At 45.7% G+C, this 12,860-nt stretch overlaps 1 protein-coding gene across 1 annotated transcript in view; it reads right to left on the reverse strand.

The window, feature by feature from the left end:
- LOC137788668 (cadherin-12-like) overlaps positions 1-12,860 on the reverse strand; it is a 103,005-nt gene that overhangs the window by 5,639 nt on the left and 84,506 nt on the right. The window contains exons 8-10 of the mRNA XM_068581660.1: positions 11,083-11,219; positions 5,715-5,836; positions 1,452-1,569 (exon numbers count right to left, since the gene is read on the reverse strand). Of these exons, the coding sequence (XP_068437761.1) occupies positions 1,452-1,569; positions 5,715-5,836; positions 11,083-11,219 (377 nt within the window). The remainder of the gene's footprint in view (positions 1-1,451; positions 1,570-5,714; positions 5,837-11,082; positions 11,220-12,860) is intronic.

Below are 12,860 nucleotides of genomic sequence, written 5' to 3' on the forward strand. Positions count from 1 at the left end.
CTGCTCACGACGAGACCGTCTGACCCCTGTCACGCCGGGTTTGTTCCACCGATGGAGCCGGGCACTTTTTCCTGACAGGTCAGGCGTTTTTAGCACACCTTCCATGTTGTGCAAAACCCTGATCTTGTTTGCTCTCTCTCTCTCTCTCTCTCTCTCTCTCTCTCTCTCTCTCCCTGCCTCCCCCTCTCTTGCCGGACCTGTCCTGCGGTGGCCGTGGTGTTTGTGTTTCCTGTCCCTGCCCATCAGATCTGCCTCTGTATCTGGAGTGTGTGCGCTTGCAAAGGCCTCTGGCAGTCAGGAAGCTGCAAGACGGTGTGTCCAAAAAGGGAAGAAAAAAAAAAACTGGATCAGAGGTTTCGGACCTCGGTGTTGTCGGGGATGGTGAATGCATTCGTTTTCCCCGGCCTCATCCTGCCATGTCCCACTTTTCATTGCCCGTCTTTCTGGTTGGACTTCAAAGGGCTCGGGCCGGCGCACACCGCCGAGTGTTACATGTGCCCTTATCATAAGACGACGTCTGACTGCATGTGTTTAACTTATTTTTAGCACCCGGACGTGTCGCTCCGAGAGCTACGAGCTGCAACCTTTTCAAACGGTCGCCACAAACTCGCTTCATTCAAAGAGACAATACAAAGAATTCTGCTTCTGTTTGTTGCATTCTTTGCACCAATATTCAGCTGTTAACAATATGAAATCAGTGTTTTTCACTGACTATTAGATCCATTTTTGATATAATTTATTGATTTTTTTTAAAGCTGTTTGTTTTTGTAAGTAAAAATAAGTAAATGACCTTCTGATTTCTCTCCGAGAAGCTGTAATTGATTGCATTTCTTTATCGTTCATGCTGCTGAATCGTAATTTCTCAGGAGTCATGCTGTGAGTGATGTGGTTTCATCGTTTAGATGATGAAGCTGCATAATGAGCCACTGAGTCAGTCAGTGGAAGTGTTTTCTGTTTGCTTTAAAGGTTCTCCGTACGACAGAGAGGTGAACAGCTGTTCCACTTCCACCGTTCTGTCCGTATCGCCCGGTTGGCCGCGCGCATGTTGGTGCGTGTTGGTGCATGCTGGTGCATGTTAGTGCGTGCTGGTGCATGTTAGTGCATGCTGGTGCATGTTAGTGCATGCTGGTGCATGTTGGTGCATGCTGGTGTATGTTGGTGCATGTTGGTGCATGTACGTGCATGTTGGTGCATGTTGGTGCATGTTGGTGCATGTTTATTAGCGCTGTTAGCCTCTAGGCAACATATAAGCTTTTGCTTTTCAGAAATCCGTCTGCTGTTTTTCACTGTACTTTAAGTCTGTACTTTAAGTCTGTACTGAAGTACTTTAAGTCTGTACTTTAAGTCTGTACTGAAGTACTTCAAGTCTGTACTGAAGTACTTTAAGTCTGTACTTCACTGATTTGTCCTCTAATCAACAATAGTTGTTGTCAAAATGAGGGACGACTTACTTCCAAAGTCCCGGATAGTGAAATTCTTGTTTTTCATGTCTTCCTTTGGTGACTTGAAGGAGAACCGTTGTCCAGCGGTCGGTAGATCCTGGTCTTGTGCACTGAAGGTCTGAATCACCTGTTAAAAAAAATGAAAACACAAATTCTTTAAACATTCTTCTCTCTCTTGGTCTGTAAGCGTCTGCTCATGCTGCCCGTACGCGCTGACAGGAAACTGCACAGTCTGAAGGTTTCGTTCAATGTCAGATGTTTTAATGGGAAATGAAACTCCGACAGGCCAAAACGCTCTGGCAGAAAATGTAAAAATTCAGCATTGAGTGTCAACGAGTCCTGAACTGACTGCGTGTCAGAGCTGCCGGCGCTGAAACAAGGCAGCGGATTGTTCTCGCGTGCACTCGTGTTAACATTTCAAGATCACCTTCGACACAGTGTGATGATGGATCAAGTTAATTCCAAACTGCTGGAGCTTGTTCGAGGGTCAAAAACAGAAACCAGCACTTTTTAAATGTTGTACTACTACAGAGCACAGGGCTGACAATGCAACCCACAAGGAAGAAAAGAGACTCAACGGGATGAATACAGCGACTACGAGACGCTAACAAACAGGATGACTTGTATTAAAGCAATAAGGCAGGAGAGGCGGTGCTGTATCGTCAATAATGCACTGTTCAGTGTGCTGTTATGTTATGATACGTGGCGACATTATGAATAGTAAGCTGCCTTCAGGCACAAAATAGTTGTAGCCACCAAACGTTGTGTATTGCATTTCAGTGAATAGTTCCCGTATTGCTATGCAACAAACACACAACAATGGGAACATCACGTGTGTTAGCCTAGCTCGATCTCGCACCATCTCATGCATTGACATTGTCATTTTAATGGCAACCTTTATAAAATGAGCAACGGGACACTTTCAATAAAATTATATTTTGACAACTAACAGTCGCGCAAAATCGACCTGTTATTTTGAATACGCAGTGATACGAAGCGCTCAGGTAAATATAAACATGTGTACAGTACATTATGGCTCAATACAGTACATTATGGCTCAATACAGTACATTATGGCTCAATACAGTACATTATGGCTCAATACAGTACATTATGGCTCAATAAAGTACATTATGGCTCAATACAGTACATTATGGCTCAATACAGTACAGTATGGCTCAATACACTACATTATGGCTCAATACAGTACATTATGGCTCAATACAGTACATTATGGCTCAATACAGTACACCCCGTGACTCACTCTCAACCAATCAGAATGCTTGATTTCATCTGCCCGTATTATTCGGCTCATTGACGCCCTCAGAGCTTCGCCTGAAACCGTCTGTCCTGCCGTCTGTGCGTCCGGTCTGCTCCATCTCTTGGGTCTTGACCCCCTGCAGGCCTGATGCCTCGGGACCGGGTGCAGCAGCCCCCCCTCCCCCCACCCCCCCTCCCCCACCTCCACCCCGTCAGCCCTCCTGCCTCGTTACATCACCCCCATTGTGTTGCTCTCCGTCTCTGTGTTTGAATGCGATCCCCTCGGAGGAGTTCAGCCGACAGCAGGTGTGATGAGCGCTCTGTTGTGTTGCTCTGTTGTGTCCCCGCAGCAGCAGCTGTACACTTTGCACTATTGATTCTCTTCAGCGACCAAATTAGCTCGCCGATGAATAAATCTAAAGCTGCAAACAGCAATTACCTTCACTTGCATTTAATCTGCCAAGAAGCTTTTTCAGAATATTGTCTAACGTCCGTCAGAATTGACCACAAAGTGATGTCTTGAAAATTGCAGGTTATGGAGGACGAGCAGTTGCACAATATGAAGCTGCTGTGCGTCTGGAGCCATTATGACCGGCCAGGGTCCTGCACATTAATACCACTATCTCGCTCCCATCAACTAAAATAAAGTTTTCCCCCCAAAAAAATGAAAAAAAAGTTTTGTCAATTTAGAAGTTTCCACATGGAAAATATTTGGCATTTTTACTTTGTAAAAAACAACATATTAATCACAACTGTCAATAATTACTGATCTGTCGGCCCAACAGATTAAATGTAATGTAATAAATCTGCACAATACAGACACATTGAAATGTCAAATTATTCTGCTTTAGATCAACAACCCGGTCACATTTTACAACACTTTCTTCTTTTCACTGCTCCGCTCTCTAAGTCTGAACTTCATACGGTTTTATACTCGACATGTGCAAAGATGGAGTGATTAAGTCCCTCGTCCTCTGTGTGTGTGTGTGTGTGTGTGTGTGTGTGTGTGTGTGTTGCTCCACCCCCCCACTGTTAGAGCACCGTTAGATCCGTCTACAACGTTAGCTCCTAGCTGGCTGCCGCCATGTTGAGAGCCATGTGGAGGCAATAGGCAGGCTCTGAATTTCATAACAAGCACTTTTTTAAATGCTAAGCATATGAAAATATGTGTCGAGGAGATCAGCTTAAAAAAAAAGAAGTAGGAGGCAGGCGCACTTTATTAATCCCTCAAGGGGGAATTCATCATCAGTATTTGGCATTAGCCTTTAAAAAGCCGTGAGGTGTGTTTTTATTTTCTAATTACACTATTAATTATAATCCATCGTGACAGAAATGCTCATTTCCTCGGCCCGTAAAGTGCCGCCCACCTCGTCCCCGACCGTAAGTGCAGCGGTGGACGCTCTCACCGCCGGCTCCCATTGTGTACGTCTAATGGCGTTAAAGTGCATTCTGCGTTTTGCACTCGGCTGCATTGTAAATTGCGTGAGATAAGAGCGCCGGCTAAATGCTGTAAATGTAAATGTAATTATGCCGGCATAAAGGAGTGATTCGCTGGGTTAGCGCTGCGGTGTTATGAAAAGCCTGTGAAATACATTAAAGAGCGAGGAGCGCATAATAGCACCGGCTTGTCCTGAGTGTGTGAGACGGAGGCCCGACAGCAGTAAATATTCTTGTTTTATGTTTCCTTTGTGGCTTTTTCTCATTTCACACTCGACCAGTTGACCAGTCGGGAAGCGGCGGTCTGCGTTGCTTCGCCACGGCCGTTTGAATTAGCGTGAAGTCGAGACGGGGCCGAACCGCCTCCTGGTTTCCACCAGAATAATCAGCTGCTTCTTTGGTCACGGCGGGAGAATCTCCACGCGGTTTGCATGTTGTTTGTCGTGTGCAGATCATCATCTGGGGAGACGTGTTGGAGGACCTGCAGACCTTCACAACGCCTGGTGGACACGCTGTGGACACGCTGCAGGACAGCGTGTGTTCTGCACCGGAGAGCCGATGCCTTCATGCGGCGGCTAACGCAGCTGATCTCAATCTAACGCTGCGGTTGTCGAGTCTTGCGTTTGATTTCTGCCGTTTTTCCAACATGTTAAGGTTGCTTTGGCCCCAAAAAAATTATAATTCTGCGTTTGTGCAGCTGATTGAAAAAGAAAAGTTTGCCTTGATTTTTGCATTTGGACTTTAACTTTGTTCTTCATCCAGCAGCAAATTAGCCTCAAACCCATTTCCAAGTGTCCCGAGTCAACCTCAAAGGCTGACAACATGACAAAACAACAACAACAATCCCAGCCGGCTTCATGCGAGGCAGACAGTGATGTCCTGGCGTGCGGCGCTGTTTGGGTCGCGCCGCGCCCGAGGACCAACAAAAACATCCTCCATGCGACGAGGAGCTTGATAGACTGCCAAAGGAAGCCGCTCCCTCCCAAACGCTAACTGCATATAGATGCCGGTTAATGGGCTAATTTACAGGCACAGGTGGTTCACAATGCGCACAGGCAACTTCTGCACTGCATCTCAAATACATCATCTGAAATGTACTCTAGGCTGCTGATATGCAAAGCGCCGCTGCGCTTTTTATGATTGCTCCTTCTGCCGAACCAGCTCCACGCCACAATACGCTCCAGATTTAGAGTCGCAGTCGGCGCTGAAGGGTTTCTCTGCACACCGCCTTGAAATAAAAAAGGTCTCATTCAAGTGACCTTGAGGAGAACGCTGGAAATCAAGCTCCTGTTTGGCGTCAAAGCCAGAGCTAAACAGGTGTATTTATTACAGCGAAAGCAGAATAAAGTGATCACCGTACACTTCAAGATCGGTGTTCATTGCTGCCGAAGCGTATTTATAAACGCAGCTTTCAGATGCCGTTCAACACGTTTCTGTAACGGCCTTGAAGCCGCGTCGCCTCGTAAGCGGGAGGACGAGCGGCGCTCTGATCAACAGCTGTCGACTCAATGAAAAATCAACACGTCTCAGTGTTAAATGCCGCGGAGGCGGAGAGGAGGACTCGGTCCCAACGTACCTGTCCCATTTTGGCGTTTTCGCAAACGAAGGTCTCGTGAGGACTGGCGAGTTCAGGCGGGAACTCGTTGATGTCCAGCACGTTGACGGTGACGGCCACCCGGCTGGTCAGAACCACGCTGTCTGGGGAAGGAAAGACACGACGCAGAAGTGTTCAACCCGCTGGAGCCGGGGAGATACAGAAACCCATGTGGTACATCATTTTCATATGAGAGATACAGAAACCCATGTGGTACATCATTTTCATATGAGAGATACAGAAACCCATGTGGTACATCAAACATCACAATCTCAGCTCTCTATATAACAGCGGCGGGCCGTGGTTTCAGACCTCGGCCTTCAGTGAGGCCGTATAGTCCACATCACGGTGGACTGGGGTACTGTCATAGACCGACACACTTAATACACGTTCATACAGTCCACCGTGTGTCCAGTATGTGTTTTAACCTGTGATTGGATAAAAAAAATGCAGTTAAACAGGAAGAAGCCATCAAGAGGCCTGAAGGAGCAGAGGAGCACATGAAGGAGCTGTGACATGAGGAAATAAGCTAATACACTGACGGCCAGTACTGCTATCGAATGAGGCACCATTGTCTTTAGGCACAAGTGTAATGAGATAATATGGCACTCAAGCTGAAAAATTGAAGCTTGATTTTTAAAATTCTTCAAATCTCTTGTGAAAACATACCTTAACTCATGTGGACGAACTGTTTGGTGATGGAGATTGCTTTATCGAGGGTCTTAGCTTCACAAGAGCAGTGTAATATATGAATATAATGGTAGATACATGTAAATAAATGTCTAAAATCAAATTTTGTATTATCGTTTTTGGAGTAGAAGTGTCTGTCACTACTTTCATCAAAGCGAGATAAAACCCTGACAATGCAGAAAAGAACACAATGTGGCAATTGTCATTTTTTCTGGTTTTCGCAGCACTGACATCATGTGGACACGATGAGTACTGCGGTTATCACTGAGGACGGGCCAAAGTGGTAACAGGGTGCCGGTCGCGGCGTTAGCGTCCGGTCAGAGCGTCCGGTCAGAGCGTCCGGTCAGAGCGTCCGGTCAGAGCGTCCGGTCAGAGCGTCCTCCAGCTGCCCGTCCTGTAAGTCGCTCTGCTCAAAAATGTGTCTGAAAGCCTCTTCTGATGTGTCTGGAACATGTTGGCGCATGAATAATCGCCATAAAACCGGCGCTTTACGGCACTTTTTTTGATTGACGATGTGGAGGAGAATTAAATAAAAACACGCCCAACGCATCCCGTGCACTGACTTCAGATAAAGCATGCCTCTCATTATGGGATATGGCTCTTTGGAGAGGATATTTTCTTTACAAGCCCCCCCCTCATCAGGTTGTGGGTTATGGGTTTCAGCCATGAGCCGTGCAGCCCATATTAATTACAGTGTGAAAGCCCCCTAGAGAGGGACCCGCTTGGATCCGGGGTTGTTTGTTACGATGTTTTCCCGACTCGCAGGGCGCCGCGGCGAGGAAATGTTCTTTTTGTGCCGAAGCCCGAGGAAGGTAAACTTTATGGATTTGGTGTGGGAATAGGCTTTGTGCTGCAGTGTGGGGGGCTTAGTGTGCGCTTGTTTGTGTGCGTGCCAGCGCATGTGTGTGTGTGTGTGTGTGTGTAGGTGCGTAGGTGGGTGGTTTAGAAGAATGCAGGAGGGAGGAAAGGAGGGAGGGAACGAGGGAGGGAGGCTCTGTGGAGTCGTCTCAAAGGGATCGGAGACGCAGCCACAGCTCAGTTAGTAACCTGTGTCTGACCTTGATGGAAAAGCAATCTTCCCCACCGAGGTAAAAATGACACTGAGCGCGGGATTTGCCGCTTTGAACCCACTGAACTACTGACGCTGATGCTCAGCCAGCGGAAAAAAAAGAGTACTGATCTCTTCTGTCATCGAGGTCGCCGGGTTCTTTGGCCTCTGAAAAGTTTCAACGACTTCAAATCTAGATGAATGAAATGTGTAAAAAAAGAAAAGTGTCTTTCAAGTCGCTGGGCTTCTGGATACGAGAGTTCACGGCTTCCTCCTCCTCTCATCTCAAACAGCTCATCTTCATAACTGTTGACTGCCTCTCGCCGCGTCGGCGGTGACACATCCTTCAGCCCACTAGATGGAGCAACAGCACAGCCGTTATGGTTAAATGTGATCGGCGTCAGCGTTTCAGCACCACAGCAAATGCTCTATTTTTATTTCACCGATTCCTGCGTCGCCTCAGATTGCTGGATTGGTCACGCATGAAGTTGCCTGCTTTTTTTTCCTCCTCCTTTTTCTTACTGGATATTGCTTTTTTTTGTTGATTAAGCTCATTTTAATAAATAAAAAAAAAAACTAATCAACCAAGCGAGCTGCCACGCAATCAACCACAAATCTATAAAAAATAAAAGTGCTAGATAGAAGCATTGCTTACGCTCAGCAATCTGTTGAAAGTGCACCGTCGGTTGGAATAAGTCAGCGAACTCCTCGCTGTGAAACGGCTGTCAACAGACAGAGCGCGTGCTTCCTCATTTTCCTCCCGTCGAGGTTATTATTGCATTTAATAGCTGTTCTCTCCCTTTGGACTCTGGGAAAAAAAAAAAATTGCCACCGGGCTTAAATGCCAAAACCGTTAATTTGACCCCGGCTCTTATTCAGCGCGGCCCGGCCGTGTCTCTCGGGGGAAAGCGAGCGCTCTCATTTTGCTGCATGACTGCAGTGTCTGCTCACAACGACCGGACTAATCTCCCCGAGGGTTTCTCTTTTTTTTTGGTCCTCCGGTGGAAAAGTCTGCCCGGCTCAGGTGTCGCTCTAATCACCGCCGTGTGCGAACCTTTTTTATTTTATTCCAGGCAAATGTCATCCAACACAACTCGTATTGTTGTGATTGTTTCCCTGTGAGTCATTGTGATGGGCAACACGAGGTGTTGGGAGGTGGAGAGATGTTGAAAAGGCATTAGCAGCGAGGACACACAGCAGACGCTGCAAACGGGTCAAACGCGGAGCTCTGCATGAATTTACTATTTATTGAAAAGCGCTCCGCGGGGCCGAGCGAGGATGCTGCGCCGTGGAGAAAATGTCAGAATAGGTTTTTTTCTTTCTTTTTCTTCCAGTGCACGACCTCTCCTCGTACAGCGCGGTATCGCGGTGGGTTTTCAAGGTGTCTCGCTTCACTGTTTATCACTGTTCCTCATGGTTTTAGATTCTGAATAACAGACAGACGACGTCCCAAAGATGCGAACAGAATGCACCTCAGAGGAGCCGTAAAAAATATATATTTTCCAATACTCGGAGCGCAAAGTTCTGCTGAATCTCGCTTCAAGGTCAAAGACTCAAGAGTTGGGATACAAACTGCAGGCTGCTGGTTTTTTTTTATTATCCTCCGTTTCACCAGTTCAACCATTATTATCTTTAACTCCGGCTTTGGACGTGAACTCTTGTTCTTTTCTCTCACGTTGAAAAGAGTCTCCAAAGGGGAACCGGAGGGGCTCGAGGTCTGGATCAGAGGCTGAGAACGTGGGCGAGGCGGAGATGTGCAGGGATGCCGTCTAATTCCTGCATCAAGTGTGATAAAGCAGCTCACCCTGACCCCAATGTCGACGCACAACCGTTTGTGAGTCCTTTCAGGGCGCAACAACACGGCATAAGAAGTGGCTCGCCCAGAGGTTTTATTTGTGGAGCTTCCGGTGAAGCCAACAGATATTTTTCGTGCACCAGACGTTCTTTTCTGTGCGCTGCTCGTCGTTTACGCCTCGGTTAGCAACTAGAGATGCGAGCAAATCTGGCCGGAGGGAGGCAGATGAATTTTAGCCTCTCTGGCTAACTCCGGCTAATTGGTGTGCGTTGGCCCTGCAAAATACACAAATAAACACAAAGAAAGAAAGAAGACTGGAGGTTGGAGTTGAGAGACGACGTGTTTGACCGGATTCTCTCACAAGTAGCTCATTTATGACTAATTAAAAGCTAATGATGAGGTGTGTAAACCCTTGACAGAGGTCATACACATTTTGACCAACGGATTTCCATGACTTTAAACCAAATGTCCATGACTTTAAACCAAATGTCCATAAGCAAACATGGTGTGAAATGTGTGTGTAAACAGTACAAAGTGATAAAATGTAGTATTTAAACTAACAATGAGGATTCAAAGCATACAGTAAACCTTAAATGACTCAAATGAATGAGACACTAGTTTGATTAAAAGAATAAACATGTATATAGATGCCTGTATGTATGCTGCTGATATTTTGAGCCTCTTTCTTTTAAAAGCAGATTCATTATTTCAAATTCAGTATAAATGAACGTCATGAACACATGAATGTAACACATTTACACCACTTTTACACAACTTTTGTCCTTTTCCAGGCCTGGACAAACCCATTTTATAAATTCCATGGCTTTTCCATGACTGTAAGAACCCTGATTTAAGCACATTTTGAATGAATAAAAATAGATTATGATAATAGTTTCTTCTTCTCTCCTCACGGAGACAGTAATGCGTTAACACTAAAGAGAAAACCGGACCGCTGGTTCTGAATATGAATGAAGAAATCTGTTTTTATTATTATTTACACGGCTGCCCATGAGATTACGTTGTAAAAGTAGAACACGTAATGCGTTTGTGCTGCGAAACCTCCAACTTCCCTCCTTCAGTCTACCTCATCCTCCAGTTCCTTGACATTTATGCACAAAAGACACACACACACACACCCACACACAGGAAGCAGAATTAGCATGTCACTAGCATGACCTTGAGGGGAAGTGAGTAATATCAGTTTCCAAGGCGACAATGACTCAATTTTGAACAGCTCATATTTCACAGTCTGTCCTAATGAATATACAGAGTGTGTAATTTTGATTGAGCACCAGCCAGCGTCTGGGATAATGACTCTGACGGTTTCTCAGCAGATTTGATGACTTGATGACGATGGATTTGCTTATTTATCCGGGAAATTTGCTCCACTTCCTTCATAAAAAACATAATTAGCTTGATGACACCGTCTTCAAAAAAAATAAAAACCTGCAGCTTCGCGTCTGTTCGTCGCCCTGAAGCCCGAGATGTTTTTTTTTCTTTAAACTTACGGTCCACGTAAAAGTTGACTCTGGCGAGACGGCGATCTCTTTCAATGTCATCAAATGTGTTAAAAAATAAAAGACGGTTAAAAAATAAAAAAAGAGTTGAAGAGGGTACGCTGGAGGAGGCAATGTCCTGAAGATACATCCCTCCGGGAGAGCCATCATGCTTTATAGTTACCTATAAACCTTTCCAGCAAAATGGGATTGAGTATTGACTTGAGTAAAAGTGTGTTTAAATCCTTCACACAGATTATGGCGGAGGGGAAGGACAACGACACCTGCATGAATCACCATCGATCGCGTTGTCATACTCACTAAGTTTGGTCGCCACGACGGAGATGTTGTGCCGGGCGACGCTCTCCCTGTCCAGGAGTTCGTTGGTGGAAATTGTTCCCTCCACCGGATCGATGTCGAAGTAGCTGTCCATGTCACTCTTCCAGTCAATGGAATACCTAAAAGAAAATGTTTGTTTAACGGCGTCCATTTCCAACACAAACCAGCGAATTAAACCACAGTGCCCCCCCCCCCCCCTCCCCCCTCTTCCACACTATGAGTTAGGTGTAATGTAATGTCGGCGTCGCCTTCATTACTCATTCTGAATGGTCATTTCCAGAAAATGTGCTGAGGGCCGCATATACGTTTCAATCTGGTAATGGCCGCTGTACTTTCGGCCACGCTGAGCACACGGATTTCTCGGGGGAACGTAAATGAATTTTTTTTTTTTCCGGGCACCGTAGAAAAACTTATCAATCTGGCCGGAGCCGCCGTAACCACCGGGACACGGAAAAAAAAAAAACTTAGGGGGGTTCGGATTTCTGAGAAGAGATGGCCGTCCTCTCCGGGTCGCTTCTGAATGCAAACGATGACACACAAAAGAGATCTGAAAGCACACAGCACGCCGCTGACAGCGCCATTCATCACGCCATGCTATTTGATCTTAAAAGGCTTCTTTTTTTTTTTTTTTTACATTAATAACTGTGTGATCGTCGGCCGAGTTCCCAGAGGAGTAAACATGTTGCTGAGCTCCGCTCCACGTCACAAAGGAGGTCACGAGTCAGAGGTTGAGATGCCTTGCTCGTGGGCGCTTCCACAGGTCCGAGGCCGAGTTGCTCACATTCAGGAATCTCTGTGCCACGTTCCGCCTGATCTTTCTCGTGGCGAGCCACTTGATCTTTATTAAAGGCTGTTTCCTATTAATATTCATCATGCTTGTTTTTTTTTTTTACACCATAGAGACTCAAACTGGACATGAGTCATTAATAGAAAGAAGCCGAGAGTACATTCAAACCCCCTCAAGTCATTAATACAAATTATTTCATTTCAGCAGATTTATTTTTAACAAGCTTTTTGGGTTCCTTCGAATTCTGATTCGTCCGAGCTCCTCTCCTAAACTCTGTGTGGCGCGTGCAGCCTTGAAGTGAACATGAACGTGTCCAAAATAGTTTAGTGTGAGTCTCTTTGATAAATATTACGGCCAAACTCCCATCAAGAGTTCAAAAGATCAATGGCTCACACAATTTAGCTTCAGGGCACAAACGCTTTTTTTTGGTGGGTTGTTGGTATCACTGGAGTCAAGCTGCTAGCGAAGCGTACACATTACACTGTCAGCGTGAACCAGCGATTAGATGCCACCCCTCCCTCACAGACGGATTACTACAGATTAGATCACATCGTATGGAAATTTCTTTGAGGAAGAGAACACACCCAAGCTACCACACATGCAATTTGTAAAGAGAAACGGCAAAGAAATAAATAAAAAGGTTTCAGAAACCTACAATTTCTTTTGTACTCTTGCGAGATTGAAAACATGAAAACTGTTTTTTACTTGTAATTGGTTCAATCACTCCGTTATCTTCAAGGAGAAAAGAGCTCATCAACAGTCGTGAGAAAGAAATCACGGATCTAAAGAGTGTACTTAAGCTCGACTCAGTACTGAGAACTGCAGATAGGGAAATTAATTACAGCGTTATCGCCTTCTTTGAACCGCCGCGATGCTAATTTAGCACAGAGGAGATTACGCGCGATACAAAAAAAGTGATTCGAGGAAAAAGTTAAGGCACAATTTGTGTTCATTTTCCACAACGATCCAGTTT

Source organism: Clinocottus analis, unplaced genomic scaffold (genome assembly GCF_023055335.1).
Source record: "Clinocottus analis isolate CAN_PGR_092001 unplaced genomic scaffold, fCliAna1.0.p SCAF_18, whole genome shotgun sequence".
NCBI classification, from domain to species: Eukaryota; Metazoa; Chordata; class Actinopteri; order Perciformes; family Cottidae; genus Clinocottus; species Clinocottus analis.